General features: G+C 36.6%; 1 protein-coding gene and 1 long non-coding RNA gene across 12 annotated transcripts in view; one reads left to right on the top strand and one right to left on the bottom strand.

The window, feature by feature from the left end:
- LOC112638284 overlaps positions 1-23,365 on the top strand; it is a 213,180-nt gene that overhangs the window by 104,567 nt on the left and 85,248 nt on the right. The gene's annotated exons all lie outside the window — the stretch shown is intronic.
- The window catches only part of LOC105256714 (multidrug resistance protein homolog 49), a 53,768-nt gene continuing 37,365 nt past the window's right edge, over positions 6,963-23,365 (bottom strand). For 7 of the 11 annotated variants that reach the window (XM_020029202.2, XM_011266887.3, XM_011266888.3 and 4 more), the window contains 13 exons: positions 22,454-22,523; positions 21,909-21,993; positions 20,787-20,980; positions 20,404-20,652; positions 18,816-19,229; positions 17,793-18,216; positions 16,560-16,763; positions 14,639-14,990; positions 14,331-14,558; positions 13,119-14,068; positions 11,585-11,986; positions 10,899-11,045; positions 6,963-8,501 (listed from right to left, as the gene is read on the bottom strand). In XM_020029202.2, coding sequence (XP_019884761.1) covers positions 8,298-8,501; positions 10,899-11,045; positions 11,585-11,986; positions 13,119-14,068; positions 14,331-14,558; positions 14,639-14,990; positions 16,560-16,763; positions 17,793-18,216; positions 18,816-19,229; positions 20,404-20,652; positions 20,787-20,980; positions 21,909-21,993; positions 22,454-22,523 — 3,923 coding nt within the window. In that variant the 3' untranslated portion in view covers positions 6,963-8,297. Of the gene's footprint in view, positions 8,502-10,898; positions 11,046-11,584; positions 11,987-13,118; positions 14,069-14,330; positions 14,559-14,638; positions 14,991-16,559; positions 16,764-17,792; positions 18,217-18,815; positions 19,230-20,403; positions 20,653-20,786; positions 20,981-21,908; positions 21,994-22,301; positions 22,430-22,453; positions 22,524-23,365 lie in introns of those variants that run through there. The other 4 variants (XM_020029204.2, XM_011266893.3, XM_011266895.3 and 1 more) reach the window with 2 other exon arrangements.

Genomic DNA, 23,365 nt, shown 5'->3' with positions numbered 1-23,365 from the left:
AATTATTTAATAAACAAAATGTCCTAATAGTACATTAACTTTAATATATATTATAAATCTTTTTCACTATAAAATTATTATATTATCAAATGTGTAATGTCATCAAATTAATGTATTTGACAAGAATCTTCATAGATCAACAAACTCAAATGCATCGTGTTAATGATTACAATCAGGCCAATTAGAGGAGTAAAATAATAACAAAATGCTTCATTAATTACTAAAATACATATTGACATCTTCCTTCACGCGGAAATTTTCACTCCAAACCATGCTCAATTGTCTTCATTTCTACATATTCTCTCTCTATTATATTTCCATTTTTATACAGTAAATTAATAAAATTGTCGGCTAAAGATACGAGCGTAAATCATTTTAATTCTCTGATTAAATTTTATAAAAGATCACTCGAGCCGTGAATAAAATTGATTTAAACGTAAATAATTTACATCGTGACATGTTCGATTCGAGGAGGAGAAAACAGTACCTTTTTGCATGTGACGTTCTCTCCAGGAGGATCGGAACAACCGGGACATACCAGCGTCCTTCAACCCGAACCGAAGAATTACGAGCTCGTTTCCGGCTAGCGATGTAAGCTCATAAATTTACGTTGCACCGCCCGCCTGCAGGATCTCGCATGCAATTTCCATCATGCTCGTCTCCTTCGGCATGCTTGTGCCGGCGATGATTCAATGAATTTTTGCCCTTATCCAAACACGCATGAGACAGCATGTGTAGTATATTTTCGCCTCGGTATAAATGATAATATCAATAAGTGCACCATAAAATTGTCGAATTTATTGGCGCGTCCTTGTATCTTCCCTCATATCGTATTTTTCTCGCCCTCTTTTCTACGCGCGATATAGAGATCGCAATAAGCGTGCGGAAAACGTATAACGGAATCTGATTATAAATTCGAATTCGTCACCGCATGTGGGATCGCTATCACGATAACGAAAATCTGTCCGTTTCCGAGACACATCGTTACGACAGTTCGATACCGCAGTCGTGATTCAAGAGCACTCGCTTTCAAATGCGCGTTGAAATATTTATGACGTTCCAGCCAGTTCGTTTGCTATTGCATTGCCTATGTTAGCGAATAAAATATGTTTGGTAATTTCTTCAATATTACAAATTCGACATTTTTGATACGATATAAAAATATGCTTTTAGAAGTATAGATGAAATACTCCGAAAGGTTAGAAAAATAAATGCTCAATATTACAAAACTACATTTTATATAAAAATGTTTAAGAATTAATTTTAAGATTTAATTTCTAAATGATTTTAATCTAATAATGTAACGCATATTTTTTGTGACATTTTACTAGTCAAGTGACTACAGTCATAGAAATGCAGAAAGAAATTTTTTATATCGAGAATCTGAACGTTTAAATGAAATTATTGGACAACTAATAAAAGAAAAATCTCTTTTCTCCTCAAAATACCGAAAATATCGAAAAATTTGTCTGAAAGCAGGTTTTCCTGAATTATTTTCCTTTTAAATTTTTCAATGACCACATCGTTACTTTCGCCGAGTAGAAAACGCTGTAGAAGAAAAAAAAATATGCGGCGCGCGGTCGGATGGCCAAGATTTTTATCGGAATCGCGATATTGGATAGACTGTGGACGGGAGATATATGGACGACCGGATATCCAGGCAGATCTCGGGCGATCCTGGATCTACCGCGACAGGAATCCGAGATATGAAAAGTCCGCGGTACGGTTTCGCCATTGAGAAAACGCGCCGGAGGATGAAAGTATCTTACGGCATGGCAGCAAAGCCTCTCTAAAGCCGCCAAGTTAAACGAAAGTTCGTAAAGGCTGATTCAGTCGCGACGTTGAAAACGCAATACCGCCCTGCCACTTCGTAGGTTTGTTCAGGAAAAACATTTTCGCATACGCCAAATATTGACATTATCCATGATCGATATACCATCTCCGATGTTCAAAACTTACGCGAAATTACAGTTTGCATTTGTACATTATTGAGTAAATGTCACGTCAATTTGAGAAAGCATTTCGTTTTAAGTGAGATGCGCATGATGGATTTGCTGCGCAATCCTTTCATGCTTACTTCTGCCGAATTATATTTGCCAAGTATAATGTATGAAAAATTATATTATATTATATTTAATACGTCTAACAAACCAGAATATTTTCGAAATGTAATCTATTACATTTAATATTCTTTTAATGAATAATAATGAATAAAAATCACTATAAATGTAAGAAGAGCATATAAAAAATTAAATTTACTTCTATTAATTAATTATAAAATAATGTATTCGCACTTTCCGAAACATCGTGTCAAAATATATGTGATATTAACGTGTTACAATAAACGTAATAATTAATGAATATTAATTATTCAACGCACTGGATGTACAATTATTTAAATATTTAATATTTAACGCCTGGCATAATTAGTTAGAAATAAAAGTTTATAGATATCTGCACGTGTAGAGGAAAATTATCTCGTCGCAAATTATCTCGTCATTACGGCAAATCAACGAGGCTATCTTTCGAGGGTAGATAGGCTGTTGGTCTGCATCCCGCATGTGTAGCACCTGTGTAACTGTTAAACGCAGTATGTACGATACGAAACGCAGACGATGCATGCCACGACTACGGAATCCCTGCATTGCAATTTATGCTGATTTATATGCGCGACGGCTTGCACGCAGTAGGAAACACAACGGTGCTCTCAACCCGCGGTTGCCTCTTCTCTATCTTCCCTCCCTCTCTCACTCTCTCTTTCTCTGTAGATATATCGATAGATATATCGATTTATTCATACATATTTTTTAATTATATAACGCTCGTTTATGATACTTCTTCGCCAATTATTTAGATTCTTGTGAAAACTATTCACCGGTCATTAACAAAGTGTTTTCGAACTTAACTCGTATTTTTACCATTTATCTCTCTTACATAAAACATTAAATAACGTTAGTATTTTTATCAAATTTATTTTTTTCTTCTTTTCGCACACATCGAAGTATGCATTTCATGAAAAACGATCTTGCCCGAACTCTGATGAAAAATACTTTTCACGTGAAAAAATTGTATAAATATCGTATTGTATTTTTTATTAGTTTCATTTTGCACGTGTTTTTTTATTCATCGGTTTTCTTAGGGGGGGAAAGTATTTTTCACTCAATTCTCTTCTGCTAAAAAGCGAGGAAGAGCACTCTCTCTCGTCCGTCAACTAATTTTTAATAAAAATAAAACTATCCCACACATTTATGTGATTTTAACAATAAATAATGAAAACAGTTTGGCTCGTTCGACCCTCTTTTCGCGTTTTACTAGAGATAGGTGTATTTGTTTACGATCTCATCTTCCGCGTGCGTTTATACAAATGCATTTACACCCACGCCGACTATTCCTCGACCGTCATTTCTCGCCATCCGCCTAGTTGGCACGATCCTCTGTTTCCCGTGAAACGCTCGGACCAGTTCGCCTGGTACATACGACAAAGGACGACGTTCCTCGCTGAATGCTAATTGACACCCAACCACAACGCGACCCGTGCTAAATTCTATCCCAAAATTTCGTCTATGTTGTGTTGCTAAGTATTAGCTCAATATTGCATAGTATCAGCATTGCTGCAAACTAGTTAAATTAATATAGGTCCTCTGAATATCAACGAAAAAGATAATTATAATTTCTAAAGTAGAATTATAATTTAACTAGTATTACTTTTAATATACTACTGCATACAATTACACATAATTACATGTAAAAATTTATGTATATATAATATTATATTTATTGTATATTTGTTCTGTATATTATTATATTTTATTTCCTTAACTTTTTAAAATTTTCATGAAAAAAGATTACAACGGTTTAAGATGTAAAATTTTATTCTGACTGTTTTGTGCTTTTGAAATAAAATGTAAAATTTTAGAAATGCAAATTTATTTATTATTACAACTAAACAGCAAAAAATATGCTATCATTTTGCATTGAAATATCCGTTATTAAATCCGACAGGTTATTACTTTAAAATTGCCATATTAAATTTTTGAAAATAATAGCAATCGTTAGCTTGATTTTATGTATAATGCAAAATTATTTGTCTCTTTGCGATATAAAATTTTCGCCATAAAAGCGAGATGACCAGAATTGTTAATTTAATAATTAATATATTATTATTAATTAAACTGTATTACTAACTTATGTTATAACGCACAGTCAAAATAAAATAAACCATTTGATATACTTTGTAAATGGAATTTACTTTGTATAATTTACTTTGTATATCAATTTAACTTTAAATCAACGTAAAATTAAATGAACCGGTTGTACGAGATATCACGAACGTCATTGTTACGATTTATTTTCTCGCAGCATTTGCAATATCAGCTGAAGTTTGCTTAAAAATTCTATCATCCATTGCAGTCACCGCAGAGTTTCATAACTTTGCAAATTCACTCTAGCTTTGAAGAACTCCCTCTTCCTTTCTACATCTGCCCTCCCGAGTCATCATCGTCCATCATACTTGATATTCACTTCTTGTCCCTTTGTCAAATGCCTTTGCCTATTCCTTCTAAATTTTTAAACCTTCTGTAGCTTCCTTTCTTCTTTCACAATGATACTTTGACAGCGGTGTAAGATAGATATACTCGTCTTTCTTTTCATTTGCGCGCAAGAGTTTATAAATTTTTCTTATGACAAGCAAATTTTATAGAAAGTGTCAAGGAAATTAAAAATTGTGTTTTGAACCACAAGGGAAGTGATAATACAATTGAATTTTTGATGAATTTTGCCTCGGAATGGTACTGATGTTCGAAGCATAATATAATGGCGGAAAACCCTCATTAATTCACCCCATTCATATTCCTGCCCTTTTTTATACTGATATAAATAGCCGTGACATAAATAAGCATGTGATAAAAATAAGTATAATACTATATATAAGTATTCTTATGACGAGACGGAAACGATAGACAACAAGATGGGGATATTTCTTTCTTATAGTATAATGTTTGCGCCAAGTAAGTATACTGCGATATAAAAAAAAATTATGACTGCCTTTGAAAGAACGCTATTAAGATCAATTTATCCGGTAATTTACCTTATCGCAAAGAATTATTATTTATTACAAAAGGAAGCTCTTTGACTTTTTAAAATTTTTAATAATTTTGTAATTAGATATTCTTCATCAAATTTTTTCTGAAATAATGTTAATAATTCCATGTTCACCGCGGAATTATAAAGGATGAGCATGTCCACGATATTTTTTACAAACATAATTTCCATCTGATTAATTAATATTCACGATAATGCACAACAAAATATTAAAGGACAAAAAATATTAGTAAATAGAAGGAAGAAATTAACATAATTACAGATTGCATTTTCCCCTTTGTTATACTATTTTTTATTATTGTATTACAATCATGTTTTTCTGTTTACAAAAACTGTAATATTTCCTCCATTTCTAGTATCATTGTAAGTACATACAGATCGCTTGTGTGAATTACGCTAATTATTGAATGTTTTCATAGATTCAAGCGAGAGTTTATTTTTACTCTGTTTTAATTAGTACAAGATCTCTTTCCTTAAGTTTGTTTTTAAGCAACAGCCGCAATGTTAATCATAAGTATCGATCAGGAATTTCAAAAGTATCGCGAGATATCGTCTTTTCTGTATTTCATCATTTTTTGATGAACCAAAACCATATTATTAATTATTTTAAGTATAATTAATAATATATATATATATTTTTTTTTATTATGTATGTTATTTATAATTAATATATTATTTATAATTTTATATTTATATTACTAATATAAAAATATGTAAAATAATCGGTTTTCTGTAAATATTGTAAAAAGATAGTTAAATTCGTTTTAAATTGATACAAGTTTAGCTACGGAAATTCTTTCGAAAGATATTAATCACTTTACTCGATCCTTACAATTAACAGTTATCGGTCACAGTATTATTTCTCAGTAAATGAATTATGACGACGTCACAGACGTAGATCCCTTAAGCCAAGAGTACAAATTCTGAAAAATCGTCCTTTTTACTCTCTTTGTTGTCAAATATATATATATCATCGCTAAATCCGATAAGCCTCCGCGTGCTGGAATCTCATTATCTTTAAAGTCTAAAGGAGAAAAGGCACTAAGTATGTATATTGGTAGAATATAATCGCGAGATGACTCAGTCGCGACGTGTAATTTATGAAAGAACGCGAGAGCATTCGAGAAGTCAATTGCCGCTCCACTAAGAATCCCTGATTGTTTCGCGATTATCGATTTTCGTTTCGCACAAGGGGAAATCGTTTCGAAGTCATACAAAGGAAGCCAGATTCTTATTAGACGCCGAATCGTCTTTTCTCGTAAATATACGATTTCCTATTCCATTTTATTTATTCCCCACCGTACACATAACCGTTATTGCGGTAATAAATTTCGGTTTATTCAAACATGAGCATTACTTTACATAATTTTCTTCGATCGAATTCAGCACATGCTCGCGAATACGTATATTTGCCTTTCCCCGGCGAAGGAGAGTATTCTCTCTTCAGATGTAAACAAATGTGCCAAGTATGTATTTTTTATCACTTTTATCGTTGCTGCCCGTCGTTATTGTCTTTGTTTTTATATTCTTCATCACGTGACGGCGGGATTAAATTAATATTTAATTATTAAGGCAAAAGGGAGCGGACGAAGATTCATTACATCCTTGTATTGAAAATTTTGTCTCACGAATGAATTAGGTGTTATACGGGTAGGTATATCCGAATGAGAGAGGAATTTCCCTCTTTCTTTATCTTCGCGAGAGGATAGAGATGAACATTTGAATTTTTCAGATAAAAGAGAAGCAATGAAGAAACGCGTGAGATCGCGCGCGAGTATTATTCCGGGAGAAATAATATCTATATATTTTTCATACATTTAGGGCATCACCACGGAATTGTCAAAATTACGATGACGGAGAAATACTTTCAACGCCATGTTATTCAACACCTGTCACTACATTTGTACGTCTTGTACATACATGAATTACGCCCCGCAAACCAATCGATTCGGTGTTCGCCATCTATCTAATCTGTGGGATGACGTAGATCAATAACATTAATTACACTAATTGTATCTATTGAAATTGTGTTGCACCGACTTTCGCTCAATAATGCAGTTTAGGCAGTAGTGAATAGTAAATTATTAAATTCTTTAATACATAATAATATCGAAAAGACTCTTTTTGTTCATTTGACTGAATTTTTTTATCCGAGAGGAAGATAGTCAAATTTTCCGCTCATCGCAAAATATGATGTCATGAAAACCCTCGTGTAGTGTGCGTATGTATACATGTGTACATGTGCGCACGCGAGAAATATTATCACCTGAAAAAGCGTTATGGAGAAAAGTCGACGCATACAAATGACGACGGGACGCAGAAATGGTAAAGTTGATTACGTCGTCTGCCATTACGGATAATGTCTCGTTTCACCGTCTAAAAGTATCGTTACGTAGATGCGCAAAGTACGATGCCTAACGAAGTAACGTGACCGCCAGGAGAAGCAAGACCTCGATAAAGGAACACTTTAGTCTACTCAGCCACAAACGTTTTGTAAAATTAGAAGGAGACGAGACGATAAATAATGAATAAAAATGATAGAAATACAGAGATATAGATGAAATAGACATTACGGTGAGAATTGTCTAGGATATAAATCATATAAAATATTTTATGAACTTTGACAAAAAGTTAAAAATTGATCAAAAATTTCATAAAAATATATAAATTATATCAAATGTTCGTGAAGAAACTTTGACATTAATCACCGTAATTTTATGCTCTCGTTTGTAAGTAAATGAGTCAATAGAGATTGAAAGAGAAAACTGTGATAATTTGTCAGTATCATTCAAACCCCGCATAATTGAAATTAATTTAGGACAGATCCGATGCGAAGAAAGGAATAAATGAAATTCTGAAACTTGGTTTAAAATAAAATCCTCGTCAAAAATAAATCGATACTTGATTCGTACGATTTCGCTGCGGAGCGAATCGGCGAATCGCGTTTATCACTTCGCGAGAATAAATCTGCCTTTTCTCTGGCGAGTTTGCCCTCTCGAGTCTAGCGATAGCTAGTTCTCGGTGTTTCTTGACAGTTCTTCCGGCGACCATTTGAATTCCGCTCTGCAGTCTCACGCTTTCTTCCGTTTTCCGCGCTCTCGACTGAATTATCTCTTGTCTCCGAATGGAACGCGGTGCATCATCGACGGGCGAATCGCGCGCGATGGAAGAGAAAAGCGATAATTTGAGCTGCCTCTCTACTGTACGGAGCTTTCCTGAAGATCGTGCAAGTGAGCGTAGAGGCCACCGGCCAACATCAGATCATCGTGGGTGCCCATCTCGGCCACGGTGCCTCGGTCCAGTACGCAGATCACGTCGGCGTTTCTTATGGTGGCCAGACGGTGGGCAATGGTGATACACGTTCTCCCCTGCATGGCTTTGTCCAGGGCCGCCTGCACGACCTGCGCGCAGAAAATGTCAGATAAATGCGATAGCGTGTTTCTTTGGGGACACGTCATAAGCGCGTGACGACAACGGCGGAAATGAAAACGTAAACGACGGTCGTTAAGTCGGTTATTACCAGCCTTCGTCTTATACATCTTAATCATCGGCGAGGCTTTTATAAGCCTTACGGTATTATGTGCGCGAGGAATATTGCAAGGTGTAGCTTTCGCTCGCGGAAAATTGTCTGAGTAACTGCTACTTTAGAATTTTCCGTTCCATTGCAAACTTTTACGTCAATTTGAATTTTTCAAGGGATACTGTGTGAGTTTTAAAATGAATTAAAAGCTTTCTATGCGTTTCTTTCGCGTCTAATTTAATGCCGAGAAATTATCAGCTGCTTATGTCGTTTATTTTCAAAACAACATGTTCAAAACAACACAAGTTTTAACTTAAACGCACTTACATTGCGTATGTATGACGCCGATTCGTTACACGAGGCGGAACGTTATATGAGTGCCGCTAGTGAAAGAGTCAAAAACAATTAACATTAATAATACCGCGTTGCGCACGTTGTGTCTCTTGTGTTTCCGGCTAATATGCATTATTCCTCCCAGTACATTTTCCAAAATTAATTTCGTAAACGTGAGGCAATTAACGCAAAGCGACTGTGTTAATGCGAAATCGGAGCACCTGAAATCAGAGAAGCTAATCAAATATAAGCACTTTTCCGCAATCGTTTCACGAATCGGTAACGCATGAGAAGAGGAATGGCGCATACATGTATTATGTTTTAGCGTGAAACAATGTTGCCGTGAAATTCATTTCGAGCCGTTTCCCGACCAGAGGAAACGCAACAATCGTTCGCTCGTAAAACCGGAAATTTCCTATTGTTAGCACCGATAATACCGTCAATGGCCGTCGCAGCCGGTAATTTCGACAGATTGAAGGGAGGGAAAAAAAAGAAAGGAAAAATACTTATCCGGCATGTTACCGAGATCTATTGTCGCGATCTTCTTTTACGAAATCGCAAACCGAAAGTAAGAAGATGCGATCGCGCGATTATGGAATTTTCACGTACGAATTATCGAGTTTCAATCGTCAGTATATATATCCCGAGCATTATTTTTCCTCCGATACTTTTTATCAGAATTTATCGATTATCATTAATATTCATGGCGTCGCGCCGTGTGCGAGTTTAGATCACTAATGTGAGAGATCCGCATAGTCGATACTGTAAATACTCAGATATTTATTATCCAACACCGTCGACTATCACGCCCATTATTGCTTATCGGAAATAGTTCCGTTTGCAACATAGTTTCGAGATATTTACACGTTTATTTCAATAGTTTGCATTTCGTAAAAAATGCGAAGCAATTTATGTCGATTCCGCGCAACAGGAATATTAATTAAACAATTTATTTTTACATTCTTATACATTTTATCACAAATTTTAATACTTTTCTCTGAATGCTAGGACTAATATTTATAGCTGTGTTGAGAAGCAACTTGGGAAAAAATTCAGACTTTGCTCTTTGCATTAAAAAAGTCTCTTTTATTTGTATCTTCCACATCGTGATCCTACTTTTCTTTCCCGTCCAAAGCGCAAATATACATTCGCTTCGTATAAAGTAGAGAAAAGTGCAGCTAAAACAAACGGACCTAAGAACTCGTTGCTGACTCGTTGCTCGACAGAACTCAGGAGCAACCGCAATAAAAGGAGAACAACTTCGTTCGCGCGTGCAAGCATATCTTTCCTTGCTTTCGCCAATTAAAGCAGACGTAAACTCGCACGGCGAGAACGCAACAGACTTTCTTAACGACTACAGCAACGACATTATGAAGTGTACGCGATTCCGCCGGTAGAATTCTACTGGGAAAAATCTGCAAATGGTGCTCGTGAAAATCGCCCTCGCTTTCAACGATCGTTAACTAGATTGCCCGCCACCGATCGACACCCCCGCGAAAACGATAACGATAACGATCTCTTCGTTCTTCGGAAAATTTCCAATCGTATTTCCAATCTGTCTCGCGTTGATCTCTGTCTTCATTAGAGGCTCGAAATATAATCCCGAGGATATTTCGTATACAGTATATTTCATTAATATTGATAGGAAGCGTTATAAGAGGCGGAAGCCAGACACGTTTCATTTCGGACAGAGATTCTTCTTCATCACATAAAGTGCTTTATGCAATCAATATAAATAATTTGCTGCTAATATTATTTCCGCAACAATCTACAAATACATTTATTTGAAAAATGAGCATCTGTGGTGTTTTCTTTTTTACTATATATTGCTAAAACTCGAGGCAAATATTTAATACTTGATATCGAGGGAAGAAAAAGAGGAAAAATCACCCGCAAAATTATTCACGAGTTATTTTCTTCGGAGGAATATTGTGGCCGTTCTTACCTGCTCACTTTGAGTATCGAGGGCTGAAGTTGCTTCGTCCAATAGCAAAACTCGAGGATTCCTCAGTAAAGCACGTGCGATTGCTATTCTTTGTTTCTGCCCGCCACTAAGTTGAGTACCCTTCGTTCCTAATCTTGTATCGTATCCCTAAAAAATATAAATAAAAAGAAGGGTTAAGTCATATAGAAGAGTATAGTCATATATATAAAAAATAATTACAATATATATCAATAAACTATCTATAATTTCTTTTCGAAATATTTTTCAATTAATCGCGATTTTTATAAGATTTCGATTGATTATACTTTTATATTCATATTTAATGCAAAATCTTTTAATTTCGCGTGATTTTAATATATTAAATTTAATATTTGTATAATATTTTGTTATTAATATTTAAATTTATATTAAATTAATATATTAAATTTAATATTTGTATTGAATTAATGTTAAATTTAATATTTACATTAAATTAATATATTAAATTTAATATTTGTATAATATTTCGTTACATATATTATATATATAAAAAAATAATATATAAATATTAAATTTAATTAATACATTAAGTGACATAAAAAGCCAAAAGTTTGTATTCTTCAATTAATTTTCATTTTTTAATTTCTTTACTTATAAAGGCGACTATTTAAGGAAAATATTAATTTCTAAAAATAACGTTGACTGACCAACGGCAACGAAGCCACGAAGCTGTGAATGTTGGACATCTTGGCGGCCTCGATGATCTCATCCATCGTCACCTGTCGACTATTGTCACCATAGGCAATATTCTCGGCTATCGTTCTATCGAAGAGCACCGGTTCCTGTCCCACGACGCCTAGTTGTGATCTGAGCGTGGTTAGCGAGACCGACGCGATGTCACGCCGGTCCATCGTCACGGTGCCTGCGAGCGGATCGTAGAGCCGTTGCAACAACTGAATGCAAGTGGACTTTCCGCAACCACTTTGACCCACGAGAGCCACCATCTGACCCGACTTTACAATTAAATTCAGCCCTTTGAGCACTGGCATCTCCGGACGCGTCGGATAGTGAAAGTCGACTTTCGAGAATTGGATGAGACCGTCCGCCTTCTGTAAAGCAAAAACACAAAGCGATCCGTTAGTTAGCCGAGAAAAGATTTCACACGTTTACTCTCGTAATTTACACGCTGATTGTGTCCCTGTAACGTTCCTCTTATATATGAAGGATATAAACAATGAGTGTCTTTTAATTTTTTTTTCCAAATAATTGGAAAAAATTTATATAATCGCGTGATTCATTATGTGTAGATATTTGAGAATACTCAGATACTTGAGTATATATATAGGTACTTGAGAGGTTTCATTTAATTTACTTTATTCAAATATATGTTCAGAGATGATGTCAGTTTGACGGAATCAATTAGAGTTCCATATTTGGAATATTAATTAACGAGACGTTGCTTGAGACATGCTTTGAAACTGTTCTATTAAACAGCCATAAATTTCTATAATAGATACTACATCATTTGCACAAGCATTTTGGCTCCCCGTGTAAATATGTTGCATTGGAAACTAAATAGAAAACCGCGATTTGAAGCAAGACGTTAATCATTAATCATTTGATAAATTTATACTTCATGGATTATTAGAACTGTTTACGTCCTATGTAGCTTGTTTGTCGAATACATTATAAATTTTTAAGCTCCTTTAAAAATCTTATTAATAATTATCAGGAAGAATTATCAAAAGAATTATCTTAGACAAATTGATCGGTTTGTGCGCTGATAAAATAAATCTGAAAGACTAATGATTTTATGATTCTGTAGCGAATCATAAAGAAATAAATATATTGTAAAAATAAATATCATATTCAATGTCGCGCAAATTTAAATGAATATTATAAGAAATTCTAATTAAAAGTTAAAACTAAATTTCCTCTCTATCGTGACTTTGCGTTCTTAACGATTTTTCTGTTTCTTTTCGAAAATTAATTAGACGTTTTATATTTCATGTAGCTTCATTATTATTATTCGATGTTAAACATTATTTGATACAAACATTTTGGCGGTTTAACGAGTCAACCGCAATCTGAATTTGTATTTAAATCTCGCAAATATTATTTGATAGATGGTCAGCGCTAAATATACATATGCATGAAAATGAAAGTGCATAATTTGCAAAATATATGCTATGTATTCGTGGTTTACGAGTTTACACTCGAATGTAAACGAGATAAACTCACCCAATCTAAATCCTTCCCCTCCGATCCCGGTGGCGAACTGATTTCCGGCACTCTGTCAAGCAGCCGAAAGATCCTGCCGGCTGATATTTTGGCCGTGTTGAAATTAGGCGCCCAGGCAAGCGCCTGGCCAAGCATCCACGAGCCGAAGATCAACGCTTCCGACACCTTGATGACATTCTCATAACTCAGCCCCTCCCTGGCCACTAGGTATCCGCCGTAATAAAGGCTAATGGCGTATCCGAAGAAGGGCGCGGTCTGCCCGCACGAGAACACAACGCCCCTCAATCTACTTCCGGTCCTAGTCGCTTTGGCAACATGATCCAATTCCACGCAGTATCTATCGAAGAAGCGCTCCTCCTTGTTGAGACTGGCAACCGTGCGGATGTTGCTTATCGCTTCCACGGCGATTCGCGTGGCCGATTCCATCTTCTTCTTCTCTTGCATACCCTGACCGCCCATCACTCTCGCTTCGAAGAACACCGCGCCAAGAACCAGGGGAATCGATACCACGGAGACCAATGTCATCTTCCAAGTGTAGTACATGGACAATCCGATTCCGATCACGAGGGTCGAGAAGGCCTGTAGGATGGCACCGATGCGAGTCCCGGTCGCGCCCTGAACGGCGCTGGCGTCTGACGACAATCTCGCGCAAAGTGCGCCCACGCTATTCGCATCCTCGTCGTACCAGCCCATATCTTGCTTCAGCATCCCGTTGAACGCCATTCTTCTTATTCGCGTTGTCATACGCACGCCGGCGAAGCCAAACATGTACATCTGCAGGAAGGTGCCGATACCCGTGAATATGCCCACAATGATGAATAATATCGAGAAGTTGACGGTCCTTCTGTAGATTTCGTCGGGATCTTGGAGACTTAACACGTAGTACACCTCACCGAATAGCACGGCAAAGGCCGGGAAGGATGCGCCTACCGTCGCCGCCGCGAAACATCCTGCGAAAAGAATCGTATGAGTATTTTATAATATACGATGGCGAATAAAAGAATTATTCGAATTGTTTTATCGGAGAGAACAGACTTTAAGAAGAAAAAAATCAAGATTATTTCTTCTTTTCTTTCTCTTCTATCATGGTAAATATTTTTATTGCTGGATATGCTTGCTTTTTATAGTTTCCTTCAAAGAACTGATTCTTAGTTATTAACGAAAGCTATTGGTTACTGTTACTACTAATTATTCTCGTCAGCTGAAAATTACCAATTAGATTATACAGCCATTCCGGTTTGTTAAGCGCGAATATCCTCGTTAAGGGGGCGTCATAAGGTTTCTCGTGTTCCTCAAGCTCCTCTTCAGAGGATTCAGATCTCGCGATGGATAATCGATGAGAATGCAAGGACATGGTTGAAAACTGCCTACTCAGCGGCGGTTTCGTCTTCAACTTCGGGCTTGTTACTGCAGCCTTCGCGGCAGCTTTCGTGGCTTTATCTAATGTCAAATAATGAGATAATTAGTAATGTACGAAAATGTTTATAATATCGATACGCGCGTACAATATTATGCAATACCTTTAGCTTGAGCATTTACGTGAGTGGAATGCAATCCGTAGTAATGTTCCTTGAGCGCGATTAATTCCTCATGGGTACCTTGCTCAACGACAACACCGTCTTTAATAACCACGATCCTATCGACATTCGTGATTGTGGAAAGTCTGTGGCTGACTATAATCGTCGTTCTTCCCTTCGCAGCAGCGTCGAGAGCTTTTTGCACGGTTGCCTCGCTGTGAACGTCCAAAGCGGATGTTGCCTCATCCAAGAGGAGAATTGCCGGATTTCTCACTAACGCGCGCGCGATGGCGATTCTTTGCTTTTGTCCGCCCGATAATTGAGAGCCTCTCTCGCCCACTGGACTATCGTATCCCTAAATCGAAATCGATGATATTATTATTTCGAGCCTCTCATGCGAAAGATCGAGTTAATATTCAGATATATCTTAAAAAAGAGCGTGTCTCAGAGGGAAATTTTTCTAAGAAAATTAATTCTTTAAATCCTTCACTATTGTATTCAATAAATAGATTTTTCCACTCTTAATAATTTTAATTAAAAGTTATTATAAATAATTACGCATGCAATAAAATTTGTTCGCATGATGGCAGCAATATATAATATAATTCTTTACAATTCTTTGATGAAAAACATTCTTTCCTCCATTTCCAATTTTTCTCCGATAATTTTTTTATGTTACTTTTATTTAAGCCCACAGGAGAGAATTATATTATTCGTTTAAATGTGAGGTAATATCGACCATCGGGCTGTCAACTGCTCGAGGGCAGTTTTCGAGCGATTTGCGGTTTGAAATAACCGTTATTTAATCAAAGGCAAAACAGCGTATCACACCTGCGGTGTATATGGAACGCGCGGTTTAATAAATTCGCAAGCTGCAACATGCGTTCATTGATAACGGCATTTATTATCCGCTTCGAATCTACATATATAGCTGTATTTTTTGAACAAAGAGGAAAAAAAATTACTTAGAAGAGACCCGGAAGTTTTTCTCATTAATCAGAAGAATTTTGCTTTTCGACGATTAAGTCGATTTATATCCGATGCAATTCAATGAAAATAATCCGAGGTTTATCGTAGATATTATCATAACACGTGGCCGCCGATCAATTATCACAATGATAAATATACTCATCCCACGCAGGCCTCCATTTTTTTACAATGCGGAAGGTACATGGTTAAATCGTAATGCGTGTGTGGATGTAAGCTCTAAATGCAAACGCGGCAGCGATCCAATGGAATCGTCGCGAGTATCGAATTCACCCACTGATAATCCGCTAATAAACGCCTAATCGTTGACATAGGCGTAATCTCGGATAATGTTATTTGCCTCGTGCACGGTTCAACACGCGTGTTTTATCGCCTGTTTGCGCGCGTACCACGCGAACTGCCAGGCACACCTGAGACTATTGTTAACACATTGCAATACGCGCGCGGTATCCGGTTCGGAAATTATTCTCGTAACTGGAAAATCATTTCGTCGGTCGTTATTTATCGTTTTATCTCGTTACATTTAATTACGCCCGGCAAATCTCGAAACTTACGCGTGCTCGGAAAGTTTCATCGAATAATGATATCTCGCACGGTGACAATTATTCCTTCTGCAAATGATGAAAATTCCAAACAAGGGATTTAAGTATTACGCATGATTTTGGAAATTGTTACTTAAGTGCAAGAAATTGAGTGAAAAATGTAACATAATCGAAATAAACGCGTTGAAAGATGGTTTACTGAGAGAATCAAACTAGAGCGAACAATATCTTCGTCGGGTTTTCAATCGAATGACGCTCCGACGTGTCTGCCGATTCTGTAACTTCCCGTTGAAACTGGGTGAATCAATCGAACTCGCGCGACTAAAAGGAAACTATAATTCCGGACAGACAAAGGGCGCTTGGTTAGAATACGAGAAAAGGTCGGCGGCGCTCACCTCCGGCAGTTTGCTGATGAAGTCGTGAGCGTTCGCTTCCTTCGCAGCTTTGATCATCTCCTCTTCGGTAATGCTGTCATTTCCGTAACGGATATTTTCCCGTATCGTCGTGTCAAAGAGCACTGGCTCCTGACCAACCACGCCAATGTGCGAGCGCAACCATTGAACATTCAACGTTGACACGTCAGCTCCGTCCAGAAGCACCTGTAGAGAAAAATACGGAAAACTCTTGGAAATTGTCTCTCGCACATGTACAACACACACACACACACACTGAAACGAAAATCGATAGTCAAACGACGACAAGAAGAGTCGCGTTTGTAATCATAACTTCTAAGAGAAGAATAATTTTTCCGAATTAATATGTCTTTATATATATTTTTTTTTCTTTACTTCATTATCATTATTATTTTGTATATTGTATTATTTTGTATCAGATCATGCATTTACGTAATAATATAACAAGATAAAATAAAATTAATTATAAACATATCATGAAACCAACCAATAAACAAGAAAGAAATAAAAAAATTATTCAAAAAAGGAGGCAGCTAAAAAAAATATATGTGTTCGCATTCGAATGTTTATTGTATCCGCAACTACTTTGCCGTCATAAAAATTGCGCTCGCGTTAACAATAAAATTGCTACGACACCCCTTCACTACACAACGTGCTCGACTTCGTTCGAGCGGCAATAATTTAGCGATATCCGATCTTTTCTAGCGTGAATACGGCGGTTTTTCATCGTGAAAATTTTATGTCCCATTGTAAAAATATAAACAGGATAAGTGAATTGATATCGATAAGATGATGCTCAACGAAACCTTCGATTCTCGATAATGGAAAATATAATACAGGGTCGCGATTGCTTTAAACAATTATTTTCTCGATAACGGCAAATAAATATATTGTGTCTCGCCATTTATTCAGACGTCGCTGCAATTTTTCGAAGGATAAAAATATTCCCACATTTATGAGACGCGGGATTATTAATTTTGTTCTCTAATAATAATAATATATCATGCGAACTGTGTATCGCTATATTCTTAAAACGAGTTTAGAACAAGCCTTTTATAAGGAAGAAAAAAATACGATACAATATTGAAAATTCTGAAATCTTTAAATTAATAGGTTTGACGTTTCGCACCTTGTCATATTATCGAAATGAATAATTTCAAGTAATGGATCTTTTTATCTCGATGAAAAACGATTTTGTCTAATAAATTCACTGACCTGTCCACTTAGCGGATCGTAGAGACGTTGAATGAGTTGTAGACAAGTGGATTTACCGCATCCGGATCCGCCGACAAGTGCCACCGTTTCGCCGCGATTGATCTTCAGATTCAATCCCCGCAACACCTGAACGTCCTTCCGCGCCGGATAACGAAATGCGACGTCCTTGAATTCAATCTCGCCGTTGACGGACTCGAGTCGTCGGCCCTCCTTGCTCAGACTGTCGATCGTCGGCACGCGATCGAGAACCTGGAAGATCGCGGCCGCGGATCCCCTCGCCACCGCGAACGCCTCGAGATGCGGCGAGGTCAGGCCCATATTTTGCGCCCCGGAAAGTACGCCGAAGAACACGATCACCAATACCGCCGGCGTGTACTCCTTCACCTCCTTCGGGCGATCTTCCAAGATTAATTGCACACCGTACCTGTAGCAGAGAGACACTATTTTTTGCCGGAAAGCGACACGTTCCCTAAAGCTAACATCTTTTTTGTCGAATACTGTGTAAACAGAAACCGAGTGGTACTCTCAAACGTAAGTGCCCAATTATCCATCTCATGGTTTTTATACTTGAAAGAAGAGTAAAAGTTACTTTGCTCGTATTATAAATAAGATAAAATATAAACAAATGTTTACGTTAAAAATATGTAATATTAGAATATTTAATTTTATATAATTTAATTTTATATTTATATGTAATATTAGAATATTTAATTTTTACTACAGTTTATTGCGTGAAAACAATCGTTTTGCATTTCATCGCTAACTATTTGACTATTACACGGACGATTTTATTCAAATTTAATTCTAAAAAAATAAAATTACGATATATAATAACAGAGTAAATTTGCATTTCTAATTCCTAGTTCACATTGCGTGACAATAGTTTATCAAAACACACTAGAAAAATAAATTTTTTCAATCATTATGATACGTAGGATACTTAAATTAAATCTTTACGAAATGCGAGAAAATACATAAATATCTGGGAATAATATTCTTCTGTCAAAATAAAGGGCATCTTACCAGAATGCCAACGCATAGCTGAGATATATGATGAGCCACATAACTCCGCCGCCGATTCCGGACCACATGCCTCTCTTAATGCCAGTTTTCTCCGCGGGCATCAGTTTCTCCTTGTATCTCTGTACCTCTTTCTCCTCGCCATTGAAAGCTATGACGGTCCTTACGGCGCCGAGAACTTCCTCGGCGACGCTACCGGCTTGACCGTAGGCCGTCAGCTCCAAGGCCGACAGAGAACTTTGCACCTTGGCGACTACAGCGGTGGCAATTATTATGATTGGTGCGCAGCTCAGCACGACCAGGGTTAATTTCCAACCATACACGAATGAGATGATGATGGAAGAAATGAACGAAGTCGTCAAATACGTGAAAATGCCAAGCTTCTCCCCTATTCCCTCCTTCATCTTGTCCAAGTCCCTGTCAAGAAGATGGATAACATTGGCTCGCACATATTCATTAACGCGATAATTAACTGAGATTATAAGCGCTCTGATATTTCGCGTAATCTCATTTTATCTGAAATGCAATGTCCTCTTTTACATTATTTATAGCGGATCATCACAATGACTCAGTTTTAAAATAACATATATTTAAAATTCGAACTTGTGGAATTTTTTGAATGAGATTAATTATCAGCGTTCGCCTGCGAGCAGTTATCTGCGTTATTTCTATCTCATATTTTTGCTATTCATGTGTTGCAAGACTCGTTGAAATCCTTTCAACTATTACAACTCGAGTGATATTACTGATAGCCAATCATTAAAAACAGTGGAAGAATTTCTACAAGATATGAAACATACGCGATATTGCTACATCATGTTGATTATGTTGGTTTGCAGATGACGGTATATCGCAGCGCAATAAAACGTAATCTTTTATTAATTCGTTCTTATCTTTACAGACCGTTGAAAGACACAAGAATTATATTAACGAGATCGATTATTCCGAGATAAAAATTAAATCGTATCAGCTAACATCTTCGTGACTCACGCGACTAATAATTTTAATACGAGTGCCTTGTCCAATTGCTATACGATGTAATGTGAGCAAAAGCAGAGGCAGTGTGGGAACAGGCTTTTCGAGTTTCGCAAACGCCCACCTGTTGATGAACACACCGATTCTCGCCTCTTGAACTATGCTGTCCGCTTCCCCGACGTTTACATCGACGGTCTCGAAAATCGAAGGTATAACGCTGCCCTTTGAGGGTGCACCGGCGCGTGAAGATACAGAATATTGTCCGCGTTGAAATTATTCCGCGGAAGCGAGAGATCATCAAAGTTGTCAATCTCCATGAAATCCTCACTTGAGATCGACGGTAGATGTATCCTTGAGATATTCGAAATAAAGGACGAAAAATTTATATAGAGTTTTCGTACTCTTCTTTTTATAAATAAATAAATAAACACATCAATTTTACTTTCGAATATCTCAAAGACTTCCACAGACGTCGATTAACATTTTATCGATAGCATTAAAATTGCGACGAATTTCGATCGAGATAAATTTACTCGAATTGTCTCATTATCTCGCTCCCGAAATCGAGAGCTTTCATCTGCGATGCATCTATAACGATAAAGGGAAAAAAACTCACTCGGTAATCCTGCTGGCGAAGTTGGTCGACGTGTTTGTGTCGTACCATGCCATATCCTGTCTAAGGACGGCTTTCAAGAACATCTTGCGCACTTTGGAGATTTGTCTCAAGGCGGCGATGTTGAGCAAGTCGACCATCAATATGCCAAGGACGAATTGAATCGCCGATAATGCCGCGCAAGAGACGCCGTAAGCAATCGAATCGTCGTATAAAGCGTCCATCTTCTCCTCGTAACTTGCATTAGCTGGTCTGAAATGACGAAATAACACTTTATTTCCGTGATCAGAAACGAGACCTTATCTTAATATAATGTATATATCTTTTTTCCCGCAGTGCCATGATGTATAATAATATTTGATCTGAAATGATTGAGTATTACTTACAAAATTTTCCCACCTCCGAACCATGGCATCATGAGGGTTGGTGAGGTCACATGATTCTCTGTATTACGATCTACTAGTAGAGTACTGAATTCACCATATTGAATCGTGGCGACTGGCACACACAGTCCTACTAAGCAGCCCAATATTAAGCCTAAGACGATCAGTGTCAATTCGCTGCATGTTGCAAATCGAAACTAAGTTTAAAACAATTAAAAGATAATTCATTTAGCATCGAATATAAGTACTTTATAATTTATAAGTAGCACGATTATTTTATTTACATGGAAAATATTAAAATATTAGCAGAAGTATAAAAGACATGAATAAAAGAATTATAATGAATAAAAGAAATAATGTATTAGAGCAAGAAAATTGTTCTAAAGTTATATAAATACGTTTTTGTGAGGGATTCAGCTTGGTAAGTTTGCTCGTACTTGAATGATTCAGCAGCGCGAATTTATGGCTTCCGAAAGATTTAACTTGCAAGATTAATTTACCTGACTAACAATGTGATTAACGAACGACTACTTCTACCAAGAACGATCATAATTAACCGAAAAACGTATTTAAATTTGCAACGTTGTAAAAAATTCCATTCAAGCTAAATTTTTAAATGCAAAAGGATTCACGGTCTATTAAGATATAATGTAGAAAATTTTATAAATGTATCTCTCCCGTGATGAGAGATAAACTGTCATTTATCTTGTAGAAAATATCACTCCTAACAATTTCGCTGATGAATCACCCTAAAATGCGTGCTCCCTAAAATGCGTGCTCCCATTTCGTTTAAAGCGCGGTTTTGTAAAGAAAGCTTATATAGGATGTGTCAAATTTTTCGCTTTTACTTTTTATCCACTTCATTAAAATTTTAATTAATTTCTTTCTTAGGAAAAACATTTTCTTTTAATGTTCTTAACATTCTTAAGGCATAAAAATTCGTTAAAGCGACTCTACATTTTCGACGAGGATTCTACAAACAAAAGGAAGAATGCGAGGTTGAAGCATCCATAATATTCTCGATTCCTCAGATACCGGCTTTTGTCGCGGGAACATTACGGTTGTGAGATCCATCCGAGGATCTCTCATGCGTTATTTCATAAATTATTCGTAAGAAAAACTCACGAGTTTGTAGTAAGGCACGGGTGGCAGCGATGACTTCTGCGAGGCTGACTTATCCTCCTCCTTCGTTTGCGGTGGCACGAATTCCCTGCGAACACAAAGTCGATCGTCAATCGAGAGTTTTACGATCGAAGTTTGAGTGATTTTCGTTGTCTAAAGGCGAAGTAATAAAATTGAATTTTCACAAAGACGTGAAAATGTATTTTAAGCATCTACGTTGTAGTCGCAAGATTACGAATCATCGTACTAGAGGATACTTTACGGAATCATGTGCGGTTACGGAAAGAATAGAGGCGTTAAACAAACGACGCGGTTACTTTTACGGAGTGATAAAAGGGACGAAGTTTCGATACCGAAAGCATCCTCGTAAAAGCATATCTGTCTTATATACGAAACTGTATATGATCTGTTAAATTTTTATGCGAATCTCCTCTGGCTGTATTAAGACGTTAATAAGCTGGCGAGCAACGATCCATTATCCAGCTTCTTTATTTTATTTTTCTAGATATAAATATACACGTCACAATCTGTAACGAGCTTATTCGTACATTGCTTTGCCATTTTCTTGTAGCATATACTCGGCTTCATATTTATCCCTTTCCTTGTCTTGCTGTGTGTCTGAAATGAAATATATACACAACATACCATACACGTACAAAATTCTAACATCATTAAATGCAAGGCATGCTGGAAATAATCTATCTCTGTTACCATTGTTTATTATGTTACCATTGTTTATTTGTTTCATCTTGAAATGTAAAATATAATAACATAATTAAAATGAATCTACGAAATATCTTTATTTATATTTTGTAATAATATATCACGCATCGCATATTAAATTATCATACTTTCCACCAATGAATGATAAAGATATAATCATATATATTTCGTAATCGCATATGAGATTATGATTAACAGTAGATATCAATGATACTTTGAGAGAATCATTATTCGATAAATGGCCTAAGAAGACTGTCTTGATTAAAAATCGTAAATCGAACGGAGGAATGTTCGTAAATCAGCAATCTAAAGATCGACGAGAATGCAGGGAACTTCTAACCAGACGAGAGAGCGCAAAAAAGTAACCAGGATCTGCGAGAAGTTTCGACGTCGTCGCAAAGCCCAGGAACTCGAAAAGCAGTCCTGGATGAGAGACTTTGGTAAAAGTCGACCGGCATCTCTCCGTGGGGGCTCCATTAGCGACGTAATTGCTGTTAGAAACTCCTCCGACAAATCTACGATCGGCGCGGAATATAGGAAGCTTTGCCACCTGAAGTAATAACAGTGCCGTAGCCACGCATGCACGGTAGACGCGAGATTGAAGAGATAAGTAATCAACGTAAATTTTCGCGCAAAATTCATCAAGGATAATCTCATAGTTTATCGAATATTAAATTGTGAAAAATGGAATTTTATGAAAATAATCAGAAATAAATTAGTAGCAATGTCACTTTAGA

Source organism: Camponotus floridanus, unplaced genomic scaffold (assembly GCF_003227725.1).
Source record: "Camponotus floridanus strain SB8 unplaced genomic scaffold, Cflo_v7.5 scaffold28, whole genome shotgun sequence".
NCBI classification, from domain to species: domain Eukaryota; kingdom Metazoa; phylum Arthropoda; class Insecta; order Hymenoptera; family Formicidae; genus Camponotus; species Camponotus floridanus.
This window is presented reverse-complemented; position numbering and strand designations above follow the sequence as displayed.